This window comes from Podarcis vaucheri (assembly GCF_965113315.1).
Source record: "Podarcis vaucheri genome assembly, chromosome: 1".
Taxonomy (NCBI): domain Eukaryota; kingdom Metazoa; phylum Chordata; class Lepidosauria; order Squamata; family Lacertidae; genus Podarcis; species Podarcis vaucheri.
The window spans coordinates 110,346,305-110,366,339 of record NC_138759.1 but is presented as its reverse complement, the minus strand read 5'-3'; the positions used below and the strand labels follow the sequence as shown (position 1 = coordinate 110,366,339).

Sequence of the window (20,035 nt, the reverse complement as noted above, 5' to 3'; positions counted from 1 at the left end):
GTCTTGACAGACTCTGGGGTTTGTGCGCCCATCTCACATCTATTGGCCGGGGGCCAGCGCTGTCCGAAGACACTTCCGGGTCACGTGGCCAGCGTGACAACGCTGCTCTGGCGAGCCAGAGCCGCACACGGAACGCCGTTTACCTTCCCGCTGGTAAGCGGTACCTATTTATCTACTTGCCCCCGGGGGTGCTTTCGAACTGCTAGGTTGGCAGGCGCTGGGACCGAGCAGCGGGAGCGCACCCCGCCACGGGGATTCGAACCGCCGACCTTTCGATCGGCAAGCCCTAGGCGCTGAGGCTTTAGCCTACCTCTCCCTAAAAGCCGGGGGCAGGAATAATGAGACCATTCTAGAAGCATTCCTTCCAATGCTCAACTCAGTTCCAGCTCATCAGCAGTTCTGTAGTCAAAACTGGACCACCACACGCAACAAGAGGAAGGTACCTCCATTCTTGGGTGAATCTCAAGGTATTCACAAACTTCTTTTTTTAAAAAAAAAGGAGATGACCAGAAGAAAGAAAACCCCCACCAAAGACACCAAGTACAAAGGAGTGCATGTATGCCATACATGCTAAAGTCTTCCTTCTCCCCTAGCATTTTAAGATGCTTGGGGACCAGGGTTCACATTGGCTAAACAGCCATTACTGAGGCTTCTGGTGCAGGAAGGATGACACAAACAAGGGGAAGGAGATATGGTGGGAAGAGGCAAATTAGCAGGTAATAGGGGAGCAGCTGGAAACAGAGGTGGCAAAAGAAAATGGCAGAGCAAAAAAAGAGAATAGAGGCAAGGGAAAAGGAGAAACTTTAAAGTGGGAGGAAAATCATGGCTTGAGAAAGAGAAAGCCAGAGACAGGAAGGGGCAACGAAGTTCAGAGGTGGAAGTGAGGAGGCACTACTTGAAATGCCCACTGTAATGTGCTCTGTGTGGAAAAAGATTTGGAAATTACAGCAGGGCAAGAATGGGGCAGGACATGTCCACTGTGTGCACCATTTACACAAATTGTCTAACATTGCCTGTTAAATCATTAAAAAGCCAAACAAAGCTTACCAAATGAAGGAGACTCTCTGCCATCTTCTAAACCCGAATCCCGTTCTCTGTCTCTCTTTCTGTGTTTGTGCCCTCGGTGTCGATGGCGTCGATGGCTTTTCCTTCCTCCCAGCGGCACATGAACTCCAATAAACAAGGTTCTGTGACCTAGAGAGCAGAAAACAGGTTGGGTAAGTAGATTTGAAAAAAGCAACACAACACATATTTAACGCTGAATCATTGGCCCAATGCCCTATTCCTATGTGGAGGCAGCTCCTTAAAAAATAAGAAGAAGAAAGTGGAGGAAAAGAGATGGAGGGGGAAATCTCTGGTACCCACAGCAAAGCTTTCCAAACTTTTCATGCTGTTGACAAACTTTTTAGACATGCATCATTTCACGACACAGTAATTCAGTTTTACAAGCAAACTGGAGATTAAACTAACCCCTTTCCAGCCCCAGGAGGAGCGTGCGGAGCACACCTACACACTGCAGCCAACACACTAATGTGTCGTGACACACAATTTGGAAAGCTCTGGGTTAGGGTATCGGTCTAAGACCAGGGTTCAAATCCCTACTCAACCATGAAGCTTGGCCAATCACTGCCTCTCAGCCTAACTCAATTCTCAGGATTATTGTGAGGATTAAATGAGGAGGGGAACCTTGAGCTCATGGAGGGGGGAGAGGTGGGATATAAATGCAATAAATAAATAAAATGAACAATAATAAAATGTGGATACTATGCTGTGTGCATAAACTGAAGGGTTGAAAATGTTTCGGCATAAATAAAATACCTAATGGACTGATGAAGCCGCTGAAATAAATGTGATAAAATGCTAACCCAACTTGCATAGCAGAGCACTATCTTTATTAGGCCCAAGCTGAATTCCAATTTGGTCATATTTTCTTACCAACTCTTTACTGGTTTGTGGCATAAGATATGACTGCCTGGATGGGCTAACGTCAAAATGGAGGCACAATTCCATTCTGACACCCATGAGAAGGTCATGGTTTGAGTGTAAAAAGGAGTATCTGGATCACATTAGAGCTTCTTGGGAACAATTGTGCGCAACTGTTACGATAATTGGCATCATGGTTTAAAAGTGTTATTAAAAGGTAGCTTCCGTGTAACGATTAGGTAGCACAAAAGACTTGTCCAACTGCAGTCTCCAGTTGTATTATCTTCTGGCTACTGGAACAGCCGCAACATAACAAATAAACATTTGCAGCTTCTCCAGAGTCGGATGTGTCAATCCCAGCACCCCACCCCCTCAAAATATTCAGCTATATGGTATGAAGTTTACGGCATGTAATGCCTTGAAAGAAAACATTATGAAAATGGTATACAGGTGGTACATGACCCCAGTTAAGCTTGCTAAGATATACCATTTGTCTGATAATAAATGTTGGAAATGCAAGGAGGCTGAAGGGACATTCTTTCACCTCTGGTGGACTTGTCCAAGATTGAAGGCCTTTTGGGAAATGATCTATAACGAGTTAAAAAAGGTGTTTAAGTACACCTTTCCCAAGAAACCAGAGGCCTTCCTTCTGGGCATTGTCGGCCAGAAGGTGTTAAAAAAGGATAGAACTTTTTTTATGTATGCTACAACTGCAGCAAGAATTCTTATCGCCAAGCATTGGAAGACCCAAGATTTGCCCACACTGGAGGAGTGGCAGACGCAATTGATGAACTACATGGAACTGGCCGAGATGACTGCAAGAATCCGAGACCTGGGAGAAGAGGCAATGGAGGAGGACTGGAAAAAATTTAAAGACTATTTGCAAAAGTATTATAAGCTGTATGAAACATAAGACGTCGTATGATTTGGAACGTTAGCCCCAGCAATGAAATTTAATTATTTATGAAAGTGCTAACATTTGTGAAAGAATCAAAGTTTAAATGGGTAAAAATGATACTTTTAGAGTAAATGGAGAATAAGAGATCTAAACTTAAATTGCAACTGAAAATATAAAGAAACACACAAAATAAGGGTATAATTTGCTTATGACTTTATTATCAAGAATGCATTATGCGGGAGATGTGGGGAAGTTCAATGGAAATTTGAAATAAGCTGTTGAAATGGATGTGATTTTCTGTTCTTTTTTCTTTTTTTCTTCTATTCTGCTTTTTCTTTCTGTTCTTTTTGTAATTTGGAAAAATGTAATAAAAATTATTATAAAAAAAAAAAAATATTCAGCTATATGAAGCTGAAACCCCATGTGACCTCTAATCTCATGCAGGCTCCAGCAAGGGCAAAACGCAGAGCAGAGAATCATTTGTCATGAAACGTCAAAGAAATTTGGGACTGACAATAATTCTCTGCAGAAGCAGATAGAAACAAGCTCCTAGCACGCCAGTAAAAAAAACCATGCTGGTCTTGTTCTGTCATCCCTGCCTTCCCACCCTATCCTGCTTTACAGTGGCGAGCAAAATGGATTTGGATTATACTGCTGTGGTTTTTACATCGCTTATATACATTTTACATCTTTGCAAATTATGTACTTGGGTCCTCATGGGGTTCCGAAGCAAACTGGAGGAATCAAGAAGCACACGACTTCTTTCTTCCATTTCAGCTACTTATTTTTACAGTTTGCAACGGAGAATGGACAAACCAACCGCCCCATCCTCATTTCAGGTTCCACTACACATAAGACTCGGAATTATAGAGTTGGAAGGGACCACAAGGGTCCCTCATCTAGTCCAAGTCCCTGCAATTCTGGAATTTTTTTGCCCAGTGTGGGGCTCAAACCACAAGATGAAGAGTCTCATGGTCTGCAAACTCAGCCATTCCACTTGCTCATGGATCGCTTATTAAGGCCAGTTGCTAAATAGGCTGCAACGCTCACAAAATAGGTTAAGAAATGGTATGTTAAACAGTTAAAGCATCTCAAGCACAGAGAGTGCATAAGAAAAACAAACTGTCCCAAGCCAACCATACCATTAGGCAGAGTGAGGCAGCTGCCTCAGGCATCTGATTTTCAGTGTCGCAAATGAACAGCCAATTGTTAAAAGTTATTTAATTTATTATTGCTGAATGTTTACTCCCAGAAAGAAGCAGTTCTGGGATTTTCTCCCTCAGTCTTGGGTAGCGTGCACCTTGGCTTGCAGGTGGGGGAAGGTCACAAGCTGCTCTTCCTCCTCAGGTGACAAGAAGTATTGGGCGGACGCTGCCCAAAGTGCGTTTTTAAAATTAAGGCACAGAAATATTAATTTACATATATTGAATTTACAAATATTGAAATAAATAAATAAATAATAATAATAATAATAATAATAATAATAATAATTACCCTGCCCACCCATCTGACTGGGTTTTCCCAGCCACTCTGGGTGGCTTCCAACAAAATATTGCAATACAGTAGTCCGTCAAACATTAAAGTGAAAAAATGGGAGCTGTCTTCATTACATTTTCCAAGTAGCACCAGAAGCAGAAAAGCAATTGTTTTTTATTAAATAAGTGAAATCAATCCCTTCTACTTTGTGCAAGAAGTGGGAGAAATGATTTCAGAGCTGCTCACAGAAGCAGACTTAGGAGAGCATGACTCGTTCACCTGCACTGGATGCCGGGCCGAAAAGGTGCCACAACAATGAAGAACAACAGAAGGCGAGAGGTGGAGGAGCACTGAATGTTGAGAGCCAAAGTCTACCACTGCTGCTCATCACATTATTTAGCGTGAGGTGGTGCAATTCTTGACTGGAGCTTGCACATGGCTAAGAAAGAGGGAAGGATTGGAAATCTACTGCTATGGATTGAACAGCTTTGTTATATTGTTGATACTGTGGTGCTATTAAGTTCCTGACTTTCATGCTGTATTGAATATCATTTTTGGTATTCGTATTGAACAGCAAGCCAGAGAACTGGTGCAGATGGAAGAGGATTGGTATCATATGATCCACAAAGAAAGAAATCCAGTAACGGCATTTTGCACCCAAACACAGTGGCTGAATACAGTCATACCTTGGATCTCAAACGGCTTAGTTGCCAGACATTTCAGCTCCCGAACAACTGAAAACTGGAAGTTGATGGTTTTTTTGGAAGCCAAACATCCGACTGGACTTCCGCAGCTTCCGACTGGCTGCAGGAGGTTCCGAATGTTTGGTGGTTCGGAATGTTTGGTGTCCGTTTGACTTCCAAGGTACTCTTCAAGGGCAGCCGACAATCAACCTGTGAGCTACATGGGATTCAAACCTGCATCCTGCCAGTCCTTACCCAGACCTCTAATCACTACATCACACAAACCTTTGAAAAAGTTGACCACCTTTTGCTTTGATTCAGCCCTCCAGGTAAAGAGGAGAAAAGAAGCCTCATCAGGAAAAACATGGATTGAAACTAATTAACGTTCGGTGCAAGCGTGGGTTTTTATACTGGGTTACTCTATATGCTTGGCAGAATTCTAAATAAAAAATAAAGGATCAGAAAACTCCTAAAGGATGTTTGCAGATATAGGGCAAAGTAACCCTTCTTATAGAAGAGGGATGAAAGGAAGGGGTGGAGGGAAAGCAGAACATCTGTGAAGAACGGATTCAAACTCTGGGTTCCTGAATGATAAATTACAGCACAGAAACCAATAATTTAGGATAAAACAGGGAAATTAGAGGATTCTAATGGGCCATCGACTACTCAAGAGAAGACAGAACAGGAGCAAAGGAATAAACAGGAAGAATGAGGGCTAATGCGCACTGAGGTGATAAATCTTGTCTGGGGATGTACCATTTCAGATTGCAAGTGTGGGGGTGAATCTTTCATTGATTGTGTTTACTGTAATTGGTTTTAGTATTTTTGTTGTTTTTGTAAATAGCTTTGCGCAATTTCAGTCACCAAAGCAACTAATAAATATAAATAATAATAAAAATAATCAATGCTCCTAATAACAACTGATATATTAGTTAGTTAGTTAGTTAGTAGAGGAGCAGCAACTACTGTTTTCTATTATTACAACCCTGAAGCTGTGGGATGAGTTTCCTGAGAAGGAAATTTCGCTATCATATAAAGCGTGACTATTTAATTATATAGCATATGATAATGAAATAATGGATACTATTTATTTAATCCATATACTAATACTGATCAGTCTTCCTGTGGCTGTGCTTATGTAGCCTTGTCAGACTTTGCAAGCCAACGCAAGCACACAATTGCATGCGGAAGCCTCAGGCTTCACTGACTTGCATGCAGATTGGCTACAAATTTACATGTTCAAAACTCTTTTTAAAAAAAACACAACTCCACATGAAATAAGGCCGAGGTTAGAGCAGGAACCCCAGTCTACCTTATATTTTCAATCCCCCTCCATCACAGACTGTAGCATACACATACACACCAGGGCTATATTGCTGCAACATTTTGTTTCAGGGAGTCACTTTTCTTTTATATCAAGAGTTGGTAATGTTTTGCGGTGGTGGTGGCAAGCTTTCCGACGCCATGAAAAAAGCTCTTCAAACTGACCCAAAGCGAACTAAAGCAGTGTGGCAAGAAAGTGGTGTTTCTCTCATATCTCTGCCAAGTGGCCTAACGTGGGTTGCCAGCACCCAGGGCCATGTGGAGGGGTGGGTGGAAGGAAAGGAAATGGATGGAGTACGCATGCACATTCAACTGCCTAAGCCCTAAGGAGTCCTTATCACCCAGGAGATCTCAGCCACAGAGTTAGAAAAGAGAAAGATTTTTAAACTGTTTGTTTATTTGTTTGTTTAAGCCTTTTAGGGCCACGTTTCCTTCAACAGGATCATTCTCATGCAGTGGCGTAGTGTGGGGGGTGCAGGGGGGCCGGCCGCACCGGGCACAACATCTGGGGGGCGCTTGCACTCGCAGCTCTCTGCCCCTACTAAAATCCACGGGTTAGGGGGCGCAAATTACTTGCCTTGCCCCGGGTGCTGACAACCCACGCTACGCCACTGCTCTCACGAGAACCATAAATGGGTGAATAATTTTTTAAGTTGTTGATTATGAACGTACAGCTAGACAGGCTAGTCACAAAGTATATTAGCTGAAAAATTAGGGTGATAACATCTGCATTGGGGCTAAGGAAGCTCTTCTCATTTTCATATATTTGTGGGTCAGTCTGTCAGAAGTGGAAGCCTCTGCTCAGATGCAGGCCGCCGCTGAAATAGCAAAGTTGAAAAAGGTCAGATTTGCGCAAGGAACTTCCCCAGCTTCTGCGTATATTATCATTCAAACCCCCTCTATCCCTCAGGCTTTATTTGCCATTCATTCACACTTTTCCTTATGGCAGCAAAAAATATATTATCTAGTGTTGCAAGTCTCACACAGGTATGGCCTTCCATTGATGCTGTAACATCAATTAATGGAGGACTGGCCATTAATGAACGAGATTGGGAATGCATATCTGCTATTTCACCTCCTTTAACAAAAGGCAATGAAGAAGATGACACTATCAGTTGCAATTCATATGTGAATAATAAGGCGAACACAATTTTCCCATCCCACAAGCAATTAGCTGGAAATTGTATTCAGGTCTCAATCCAGAGATGTCAGAATACAGCAGAAGGCCACGCTTCTGCTCCCACGCTCATGCACTCCACTCTCCTCTGCTAAACAGACGATGAGCACTGTCAGCTCGGAATGAATAGCAATGGAGTCAAGGGCATTTGCAAATACGCCAGACTGAGACCAAACCAGTCGCTAATGGACCTTGTCTTTTTGAACAGCATTCTCCCCTAATTCCTTTGTTTCCTTTCCCCATGAAATCTCAGCATTTGGGAGACTGCAGGTAATGAAAAGGGTGTTAAAACTGAACTGAATTGCTCAGTGTCTCACCAGTACTAGATACGGTTTTATGTTGTTCCCCAAGTCGTAAGAAGTCCGGGGAGTTTTAGCTGTCCACTCTCCTGGATTGGGGTGTTCAAATACAGCCCTGCGTCGGTGCCGCAGCAGGTTTCCTCCATGCCCTGTCCCCTTTGGGGGCGCAACCCAGGCACTATTTACTAGATCCGCTCCGCCACGGTTTACAGATACATGGGCCAGGCATGGAAAACCAGTCCAGCACCCAGAGACATGAGAGTACTATTGTCTAAAGCAGAATCAGTTCTGCCTTCTGCCTGCCCCATGGAAAGAAAACAGCACCCTCCTAGAACCTGTCCTTGTACACTTTTTCAAGCCAGTTGCAAAACTCCCTTGCTATTTTGGAGCTCTCTAAATGGTTTTCTCTCCTTCACATGCTGAGCACGTGTGGTGAATTTTAGCTCTTTCAAGACCATCTTTCATCCAGTTAGACAATATCAACAGATTATCATCACCAAATTCTAATAAGCAATGCCTCTTAACTTGCAATATCATGTATGTTATAATATCTTCCTAGATCTTGGCCATTTCATTTGACATTTAATTATTGTCTTTATCAATGAGATTGTATCCAAGTGGCCAGATCCCTTTATTGTGGTCTGTTTGCAGAGAATAAACTGAGAATTATTATGAAGAATATGTCCAATAGGACACAAATAGGTGTATAGTTGCTATTGGCCAATTCCCATCAGCCCTAGCCAGCATGGACAATGGTCAGGGATGATGGGGGTTGGAGTCTAGCAACATCTGGAGTGCCATAGGCTCCCCATTCCTGCAAAAGAAAAACCACCAATGCATCTTAATTTTGGGTTGAACTGTAATTGGGAAAACATATTTCTTCCTCTATTAAAGAGACATATTGCTGCAAAGTCAGAGAGTTCTCCCTCGGGTCCACAGTTACCTGCTAGCATTAGTTCTGAAGGCAAAGTCAAAAACAAAAAAAGCCCATGCTCCATTTCCCACCCACCCCAGATTTAAGCACCTATGCAAACAATTGCTGAACATTTTGCTTGTTGATCTGAGCAACCATCTGTTCTGCCTGGATGATAGATCTGGATGTTGCTACCAGATCTATCTGCCAAAATGGTGACTACACAAGAAGACCAAATAAAAGCACAAAGGCCTCAATCTGCAATGAAAGATCTCGCCCAGTTTGGTGCACTGTTAATTTTCCAGCGTAATGTCAATAAGTAGTCATGCTTTCTTCAATTAAATATAAACCCATTTCTTTAACAGCCAGTTGTCCGTCATGCATCCTATTCCATACACAGGGTAGGAAAGTATAAATTTGAATTTATTTTTCAAATGTTGACGGCTTCAGGCTTGAGGACACCTTGAAACAGGGGTAGCTAAAGTTATGGCTTTGCGGGTGCTGCTGGACTGGAGTCAAGCCCAATCAGCAAATGCACAATGGTCAAAGGGATAAAAAGAGACTAGCAATAACTGGAGGAACAGAGCCGTCCCACCCCTGCCTCATGTTGAGGTTTTGTAAGGCAACAAATCCCACTCAATATAATTTGACAAGGAACTATTCAACTCACAAGATTAATCAAGACATCTCAGACAATGAAGAAAGCTCTAAACACATACTGTAGGTGCAGTAAAGGCTTCGTGATTTTACAACTATTGAAGAAAGTCACGAGATCGTTCAGATTTGCAGATAATACTTTCACATTAATCATTATGCTTTGCATTGTAAATACTGCACAGGAGGGGCAAATCTGATACACAGGCTTTGTGGTTCTCCTGGGCTAGAGCCAGAAGGGCCTAGGAAGCTAACAACTATGACATGTGCTAGTCTTTGGTCTTTTCAGACCTGAGATCCATTTTTTCTGCCAACGTGATTCACTGGGCTCACTTACATTTTTTTTATCACAGGTTTCTCTCTTTTTCTCCTTCCTATCTTACTGCCCTCTCTCTCTCTCTCTCTCTCTCTCTCTCTCTCTCTCTCTCTCTTCTTGTCTCTTTGCTTTTAAAAAAGTAAATATGACTCTAAAAGGAGGTCACTGCTGGTGCAACCCACTATCTTCCTGCAACTGAAAACCAGCATCACGCAACAAGAATGGGGAACCTTCAGATGTTGTGGGACTCCATCAGCCCCAGCCAAATATCAGAAATGATGGAAGCTGTAGTCTAATAGCATCTGAAGGGCCACTGGTTTCCTAGCCCTGGCATAGACTGACGGTGACATTATGGCCTGCTTCTCCCATTGCCTCCGCTCTAACACAACAGGAAGGAAAGGCAAAATCTCACCTCCCTGGAGGTGCCCAGTGCAACAGAAAGGCACTATTAACTACTTGAATTTTGAGCGTCTGGCACACTAACCCGCAAATTTTGCCACCCCAGAAATAATACCTTTAGGAATAAGAAGGTTTAGCTGAACTGGCAAGACTGAAATAAATATAAAATGCAGTTTTTTTACAGGATAGTGTGTGTGTGTGTGTGTGTGTGTGTGTGTGTTATACAATTGCTTAACAGAAACAGTTCACCGTGGGGGAGGGGATGTGTTTTCTCACATGCACACAGACTTTGTGAGCCATATCTGTACTTCAGAAAAGCTAAAGGGCCTGCTGTTACAAAAATTGGGGGAAATTAACACCAGCTGAAAACTTCAAATTCAATGTAAAACAAAAGCTCATGAAAACCAAAGGGTGGTATCCAGCTATGGTCATACTCAAGAACTGTGGAATCATAGAATTGTAGAATTTGAAGGGACTCTGAGGATCATCTGGTCCAAACCCCTGCAATTCAGGAGTAGGCAGCTGTCTCGTACAGGGATCGAACCTGCAACCTTGGCATTATCAGCACAATGCTCGATCCAACTGAGTCACTGGAGGCTGGTTTGTTAGGGCAAGTGGGGCAGTGCCCCACCAACTTCAATCTGCCCATATACCAAATCACCTGCCTGCCTTTTCACTTACAACCAGTCCAGGGCATTGTGGCACTCCTTTTCAGCTTCCTTTCCCTCAGTCTCAGCATTGCACCTTCTACAACTCAGCAGAGAGGGTGGTGGGAACAACACCAGAATAAGTTAGCTCCACATGTCTTTGGTTCTGGCTCCGCCTACTGTTTGAGCTTCCTGCTTTCTGCCCCATGAGTCTTGAAAGGTGCCAGTAACGTTACCACTGCTCAGAGTAGACCCATTCAAATCAATGAACTACAAAGTCCACTGATTTCAATGGCTCTTCCCTGAGCATGAGTAGCAGTGGACGTCACGCAAAGTGAGCTTATTCCTGCCTTGATCTACCTGGGAAAAAACTAATTTATTAACAAGGCTTTCAAGTGTGTGGCCCAAAGCCAGAATTTATTTATCTTCTTCTTTTAAACTCATGATTCTTTGGAAGAAGCCCCACAAGTTTCAGAAAGCCTTGTGTGCCACGGACAGCAATATCTCATTCTTCAGGAGAAAAATTGTCCATGGAGCTCTGAGTGCACAAAGTTGCCACAAGGGAATACTGGTGCAAAGAAGAGACAAATAATTTATGTTTTTCAGTTGGAACCTGGCAGATCATTGGTCTCCTCTGGCTTAAAATAACAACAGCCACAAGTCAAATTCTAGATGTAACTATTGGAGAGAAAAAATTGGATTCTCTGTTGCACTAAAATCGGCACACTCTGGTAGAATGTTGTGCAGCCCCTGCTTTTTTCAGCTAAGAATCTATACACTTGCATCTACTTTTAGTCAATCATTTTTTTAAAAAGTCTGTTTAAGAACATAGTTAAAGCTCTCTAATTGTTGGCTCAAAGTGGAAAGTTGGCTCAAAGTGTTGGCTGAAGCCTTAACAGGCATGCCCCGTGATCAGTTGTCCAGTGTCTTACAACTTTCCCTCCTTGAACCCATACTTTTCCTTGGTCTTTCAGGCCCAAATCCAGATGAGGAAGATGCTCACTGAATTTTCCTGGTTTTCAAAAAGGAAATCTATTTAAATATTAGGTTCTATTAAACATGTGTGTATGTGGTTATGTGTGTGGGTGTTGCAGTCTAAGTCAGAGTGGGGTTGCAGTGTGAGGACCAAAATGTAGGGTTCAGTGTAGGGTAGGTGGGTTCAGTGTGTGCTCAGGGTACATGGTGAAGTGGGATGTGTGAAAGCAGCTTGTGGGGTTCAGTGTGGGGCAGCTTCAGTCTCCAGCAGGATATGTGGAGGCATTTCAGTGTGAGGCAGAATGTTCAGGAGCTGGCAGTGGGAAATGTAGGTGTGGTTCTGAGGTGTTGTCTACCCTGACACAATGTTTCAGGTTTCCAAGTGTGCCCAAAGGCCCAAAAAGGTTAGTGGACCCTCATCCTGCCACTAGTCAAAACCTCACCACGCCAGGAAAGGATTGCCTTCCTCAGGAAGCGTGAATAAAGTACATCGGTACTTTAAAAACTGGAGCAAAAAGAATCTAATGTCCATTTTCAGCACTTACTGTGCTGTACTGTAATCAACACACTGTATTATCTTGTGATGTTATCTGACAAGATATTATCTGGTGATAAATCCCTCCAAATCAAGCTTCACTCATATCCAACACACTTTTGTCAGCCTCCAATTTCCAAAAAAAAGGAAGAAGCTCAAAAGGCAAGAGGAGGCAGAATAAGGATTCTGCTATTCCATTGTGCCTTCCCTGCTCAATTTACTATATCAAGTTACCCACACTCAGCATTGTCACAAGAAGAGGATAAAGGCCACCAACAAGGAATGGCAGTGATTGCTTCCCATGAATGGTACAGCTTTAGTCAGATCAAGCCTAAGACTTCTCACAGGTTGGAAAGCAGTGAGAACCCCACCCTCTGCAGCGTCCTCCAGTTGGGAAGCGGTGAACAAAGCCCTGGAGGAAGCAGACTCACTTCACATAGTGCACCTGAAGAGTAAGGAGACTGCCCTTCTTCCCTCCCCCCCGCCCCCGCCGCCTTCCAAGAAGCCCTGTGTGACATCAAGTTATCATGATCACAGCTAGGGATGGATGAAAAATTCAACTAAGTACTTGTTGGAGGCTAATCTATCAAATTCACACTATGCAAACTAAAATGCGGTCATCCTTCAAAATCCACACTTATCTGAATTTTGCAATGCAGTTCTCCAACCAAATGCATATATTAGGGGAAAGTGCACCTCAAGATGAAGGTGTTTGTGAAAATCATTATATTGGGGAAAACTTCTTGCAAAAATGTGTGCATTAGTCCAACCTGCATATACAAAAATGTGTTAGGAGAAATTTGCACTTAATAAACAACACGGATGAATTTTTGTGAGAATTCCTTTAAAAAAAGAAAAGCATGAATTGCTACAAAATGTGGAAAACTGAATTTCAGATTGGAAAAATGAGAAACCAAGAGAACCAAAACTGACAGATCCTTCCATCCTTAATCATATCCCTTCTACTACCATCCAACTTGCCCACAGAGGGCAAAGGTGGGGGCATCACAGATCTTGTTACTTCCTACAAGGCTTCCAGAATGTAATAAAGGACAGCAATCAGTCTTCATTCATAGGTTTATTTGGAGACCCTGCTAATGGGGTTTCAGTTTCCACTTTAAACAGGAATAAATGCCTTCAAACAAACAAGGAAACAAACAAACGAATGGAACCCTGCTTGGTATTAACCCTGGTTAACACAAGTGTGGACTATACCATAGTTGAGACTGATCAGATAAAGGGAGGAGTTCTCACCAGGGAGGGGAGAAGGAGGAGGAAGAGTGAAAATGCTACAGGTGAAGAATATGGTGAAGTAAGGTTGCCATATTCCAAGAAGCAAAAATCCAGACACAAAAAGTTGTTGAACCCGGACAGTTTGACGATTTCCCAAAATTCTCCCCAGATGCTAATTCCATCATTGGAATCACGTCCAGGAAAATCCAGACATATGGCAACCCTAGGTGAAGAGATCAGCAGAATATCCGCTGGGTCTACATTATGACATTTCCTAAACAATTTATTATTCTTTTCCTTTAAACGAAATAGAATGTTGCAAACTCATAGCCACAAAGTTCAGGCATCCATTGTTCCAGGTAATATAGACTGGAGTTCTTATTCTGTATACTTTTTACCACTCAATAAAAGGGTACACATTTAAGCACCCATCCAGTGAGAACTATCAGTGCATAATTCATTAAGGATATACATGCATGCAAGAACAGAGCTTGAGGTTTTGATAATGGGAAAATTATTTTCACCAACAGACCCACCACACATGTGACCTCATAGACATTTTGAACATGACTTAGGTTGATGCTTTTGAAAGACATGAGCCTGTGAATCAGAAAGCGCAAGTTCTCACCTTCTAAGTCTTCCTTTTCGAAATGTGTTTTGAGAAGGGAGCGTGTTCCACCCGTGTCCACCACTGCCTCCTCATCATTCCTCTGCAAAATAAAATAAAATAATACATCAGCTTTTCATTGTGCTGTCAGACTTGAGCAATACAAGGTGACAAGCATTTTAACAAGATACCTTTTATCCATCAGCAAAATAAATGCAAATAATTTTTAAATTTGGCATTTGCAGATACAAAATCTAGCTCCATTTCAGCAAATCTGAAATAGATGATAGATCCATTGATAGAAATAATAAACTGAGGTGTGTGTCACCTTCAGAAGAGCATTCTATTGATTGGGGGCCAGCCCTGGAAAGGCCTGCTCCCATGGGATCATCCTCTGCACTTCCTTCAGGACAGAGAATAGTCTCTAGTGAAGGTTGTAAGGTCCAAGCTGGTTTAAATGGGGAGAGGCGGTCCTCAAAGTATAACTGTCCTTGGGATGGAGCCCCGCTTGGATTGGAGAAGGAAAGTTGGATAGATCCCCTTATGCAGGGATGTTCTGGCCTTTGGGATCTGGATTTGGGTGAGGGGGAGATTGGAGTTGTGGGGGCCTTTAGCTTTGGAGGGACTCTGAAACACGCTCTGAAATATCTTTTGGACTTTAGTTCTGACTATGGAGAATGGGCTGACCTGTCGAGAAGGAATAAAGACATGGTTAGGTTGGAGTTTCCCCAAGATCTACTCCTCAGCGCCAAAGGAAGGAAATTAAGAGCAAGATCAGCAGAAGATAAAGTAAAGTGCATGTATAAATATGAAGAAGATTTGCAGAAGGGACATGGAAAAGAGTTAAGAGCCTCAGACAGAAGGTCACCAGGTTGATGGACCATATGGAATTGATAGAAAGGACTGACAGAACGAACCCGAGACCAGGGAGAAGAGACGGTGGAAGAAGATTGGGAAAAAAGTTTTTTTAAAAAAAAAATTATTTAGAGAAATGTTGCAAAATTAATGAGTGTTAGAAAAATGTTGGAATGAAATTATATGGCTTTAGGAGAAATGTTATAAGGAGTTAAGTATAAATATGTTTTAGGGTTTTAATGGTAAGATAAGGTTAAAATAAATTAAGATAATTAAATGACAGAAAACAGTGAAAGATGGAAAGGATTTGCTGAAATAATTAATAACTAGAACACAAAAAGGGAGGTGTGAGGAGGTCGATGAAACAAGTTAATGAAAGATAAAGATATGGAAATATTAGATGAGTTTTTAATTGTTTTTGCCTTTGTTTTTGTTTTGATGTATTGTGTCTTTTGCTTTTTTTATATGTACTGTAATGTATCGATTTGTATTGTTTACTTTTTCTTTTTCTTTTTTACTTCTTTCTTTAATTCTTAAACTTTTAATAAATATTATTTTTTTAAAAAAAACAAAAACAAAGTATAACTGACCTGAGCCATATAGGGCTCTAAAGATCAAAACCAGCACTTTGAATTCAGCTAGGAAGCCAGTCAGTAACCAATGCAGTTAGGCCAGAATTAGTATAATACATTCAGATATTCTGTTCCCCAATATCCCCCAACCTGGTTGCTGAATTCTGCACTAGCGGAGGTTTCTGAACTATCTTCAAAGGCAGCCCCACGTATAATACATTGCAGTAATCTAACCTAGGCATTACCAGAGCATAAATAACGGCACATGTCTGGCACCAAGAATGGAGTGAGATCACTAGGTGTCCCAGTGGTAGTGCATGGGGGCACACACTATGCACACAGGCCTCCATCCCAAATAATGACTGGAGCATTTCGCTGTACTTAGCCTTAAGCAGGATGACTGAACAAATCCAGTACCAGGAGGGAGAAAAGATGGGTTCCATTGAGACCTATGGGGAAATATTCCCATGCTGACAGAGGCACCTATAGAAGGAGATGCACTGAACACTTTATATAGAAAAATGTGCATGTGCAAAAGGCTTTTGTGAGTGTCAACCATATTTATTGCCTTTAAGAAATGTATGCTTACAAAACAGCTTTTGACTTGCGAGAAGAATATAGCCATGGAGGTAATTACTCTAGGATACTGCACGCACTTTTGTCAGATACCCAAAACATTTTGGGGGGGTTTAGGATGGATACTTACTGAAGCACTCTAAAGCAGCAATTCTCAACCTGTCAGTCCCCAGATGTTGTTGGACTACAACTCCCATCATCCCTGAGCTCTGGCCTTGCTAGCTAGGGGTGATGGGAGTTGTAGTTCAACAACATCTGGGGACCCACAGGTTGAGAAAGGCTGCTCTAAAGAATTAGGGAGCATGTAGGATAAATTACTGTTCCACGTTTTCTATAGTGAGATACCAGACTTTCCCTTCAGCGTACTGTATTTTTAAATACCAACATGTAAAAGCCCACACCACTGTTTCATTGCAGATTTGACACTTTTAGGATTGTCAGAATGCAGCATCAAGTATCATCAAGTACTAGCCACGCATAGTATGCTCTATACTCCTGCTAATGTTCACCTTGACATTTGCAAGAATGATTGTACTGAAGCAAAAGAAAGACAAGCCTACTCTCTGAACATAAGGGCTAAGAATACAGACAGAAACACATTATTTCAAAGATTGTTAGAAGTGTTCTCCGCTGCTGAGACAAAGAGAACTCTGATTATTGCCTTGCTCAGCTCCTCTCATTGAAGGGTCCTTACAATGACACAGTCATCCAAAATTGGTTTACTGCTCCCAACGTTTATCTACACATTTGTTGCCACTGTCACCCTTCTTCCCTGAATCGTCTGCTTGAAGGTCTTGCTGCATTCAAAACAGGGCAACTGAGGAAAGCGCTCTGAGTTTCATCTGCATAAAATAAACCCTTCCCTCTTCGATGAGCAGTCGAGGATTTGTTTATTTTTAGGGGGAAAGGGCAATTAAGTCCAGATTCTCCAAAGTATTATTTTAAAACAAACCCCTATTATTATTATTATTATTATTATTATTATTATTATTATTATCTGACTGCATTAAGGTTAATGGATAGATGTTCCCCTTTTGGCCAGCCCTGTACCACACAGTAGAGGATGTGCAACAAAGTAGAAAGCAATTAGTTTTCATTCCAGATTTATATCTTCCCCAGGGCAGCGTGTCATATGCATGAGGACAGCTCTGCCCTCCCTCCCTCTTGATAGAAAAAAACTAAGAGAACGCTCAAATGCACGCCTGCGATGCTGCTAAGATTTGCACCAATCAGCTTTAGCTTGGGCAGACAGATGTGCCAGTCAGTTCCAGACACACAAATATTTAATGCAGCAAGCGTGCAACTTTTGAAAAGGGACACCATTCTTGGCATTAAATCAAAAGCAACAAACAACATGGCACTAAATGTGCCTTAGAAAGGGAGAAAGCAGGATAAATACTGGAAATGAATAAGGGCTTATAACATTCTAATGCCCTGTTCAGCTATATATTGTTGACTTAAGCAGTGGCTTCACTCCAGTGTATACCTTTGGCACTGCCTGAACTGAGGCATATTAAATGTACAATCAATTGAGCCGGATCGATTCTGCATCAAGCTAGTGGATCACTGCATTAAGCTGACACTGGTTTTGTTCGCTAAACAGTCAGTGAGTTATTTTTAAAACCATCCATGCATTGAGTGATGCAAAATAAAAGTACTTTTTAAAAATATTGCTCTCCCCACACCCCACATTTCTGCAATTCTGAGAATTGTGTAATTCCATCTGCATTAGACATTTAAAATAGCAATCATAACACTTTAAACAGTCACAGTTTTCCCCCAAAGGATTCTGGGAGCTGTAGAATCATAGAATCATAGAGTTGGAAGAGACCACAAGGGCCATCGAGTCCAACCCCCTGCCAAGCAGGAAACAAGCTGTAGTTTGTTAGGAAAGCTGAGTGTTGTTAGGATGCCCCTATTCCCTACAATTCTCAGAGTTTCCAAAGAGAAGCAAAAGATGCACTTTTGATCAGTGGGTTGGCACTGCACCCCACTGATGGCTTCTGGATGGTAAGTATACCTTCCTGCTACCAGGGCCGGATTTAGGTTTGATGAGCCCCTAAGCTACTGAAGGTAATGGGGCCCTTTATATGTCCAGCTGTCCTTTGTCAACAACAAATTGTCGCTGTTTTTTGTGTTGAATATATGCTACATAGTAATTTATGGACCTAATTGGTATCTAAAGCTATCTGCACATAACAAAATATGTAATTTATCAAAGTAATTGTTGAACTGAAATACAATTAAGAAGAAGTATATTAATAGTGAAATACAATTAAGAAAAAGTATATTGGGGGGGCTCCAAGAGAGTGGGGCCCTAAGCTACCCATCTTCTAGGACACATGCCTACGTACACACCTGTGCATATATTATTATTGATTTGCCAAATTACAATGGGGGAATGGGAATAAGAACCATAAACACAGGAAACATATAACCATACTAGGATGATGGCTGTCACTGGAAACAGCAAAGGAAGTTTCAAGGGACATTGTGGTAGAACAGGGGAGAGGGGAGAGGCTGCTTTGCCCCATCTCTTAAGGATCAAGTTTTCCATGGTCCAAAATATGAGCTCACTGAAGCTTCACAGATCATGGTACTTCAGAAATCATTTCCCTCCTCTATCCCAAAATGATACTGCTACCTGATATAAGGCATATATGCTCACAGGTTATGTAAGGACTAAGATATGCCCTGAGACCTGTGGGTGTAGGGCAGTATATAAATTTAATAAATAATATAAATAACAAATTAATAATCCTCACCAAACTTAGCAAAAAATGGTGCAACAATGAGCTGAGCTACACATTACACTTGCCATGTGATCATCAGTCCAGCTAGGTCTATTCAAAACTTTGAAAGCTTGCTGCCCACAGGCAAAGGAAGCTAAAGGGGTTTAGAATTATGCTCACAGGGGCGGAGAAGGCATTGGCCTGCCTTCTCCATCTGTTGTTTATTTTTCATTTCTCTCTTTTATCATGAATAATCACCCATAGCCATAGTGAGGAGAAGATTACAGAGAAGATTACTTGGGGAACAGGGAAGCCTCCAGCAGCTTCTCCTTCAAAGTGACTCAGGTTTCCTTGTCTGTATGGAAGGAACCTTAAGAGTTCCAAAACTCAGCCACTTTTCAAGTGCAACAGGTAGCCCAGGAATGTGTGGCCGTCAGATGTTGCTAGACTGCAACATCCATCTCTTCAGTCCATTGGCCATGCTGGCTGAAGCAGATGGGAGAAAGAGGCCAACAACATCTCAAGAGAAACAGGTTCCCCAGCCCAGATCCAGCCTGTCCCTCATTTCAGCATTAACCTGTTGATAACTATGAAGATAATTTCTTCTAAATATTAGCAAAAATTAATTGAGAAGATCCAGTCCTCTTTTTCAGGTTCTCATGTTAGCACTTTTTTTTCACAACTGAAGATAACCCTGGCCATACTCAAGAATCTAATACACTTTCTGTGTGGCAACTTGGTGAGTCCATCATTTGACCATGTCATTTTTCACCGTCACAATGAAATGAGTAATTTCTCAGACTGTAATATGCATTCAATATGCCACACAATCGGGATAAATTTTCAGTCACATAATTCAACCTTGCACAGAGAAGAGCGGTGGTGTGTTACAGCTGAGCCCCATAAAAACCAATGGCATTTCGACATAAATGCTTCGTGGAGATAAGGTTAAGTCATATATTTCCAATTTATGCAGCTGCCATTTTACATACCCATTTTAAACTTACGTGTTAGCAAAGCTACTCTAGAATGCTGGATCACTGAAATACTGGTGGAATGCCATATTGAATTTACGGACCTGAAACACCATTCTAAGTACCAGTGAATCAAAGTTTGAAATAAGGACCTTATGCATTATATCTTGTGCTGTCCCTTATATAATGAAGAAAGAGAACGATTTTTAGCACCTATAATGACAAGTTTCCCTGGCCAGAACCCCTCTGACATGATTTTATATCTCCT

At 41.9% G+C, this 20,035-nt stretch overlaps 1 protein-coding gene across 8 annotated transcripts in view; it reads right to left on the bottom strand.

The window, feature by feature from the left end:
- The window catches only part of SLC4A10 (solute carrier family 4 member 10), a 160,378-nt gene that overhangs the window by 81,200 nt on the left and 59,143 nt on the right, over positions 1-20,035 (bottom strand). For all 8 annotated transcript variants that reach the window (XM_082197627.1, XM_082197631.1, XM_082197628.1 and 5 more), the window contains 2 exons: positions 14,080-14,161; positions 1,048-1,194 (listed from right to left, as the gene is read on the bottom strand). In XM_082197627.1, the coding sequence (XP_082053753.1) occupies positions 1,048-1,194; positions 14,080-14,161 (229 nt within the window). The remainder of the gene's footprint in view (positions 1-1,047; positions 1,195-14,079; positions 14,162-20,035) is intronic.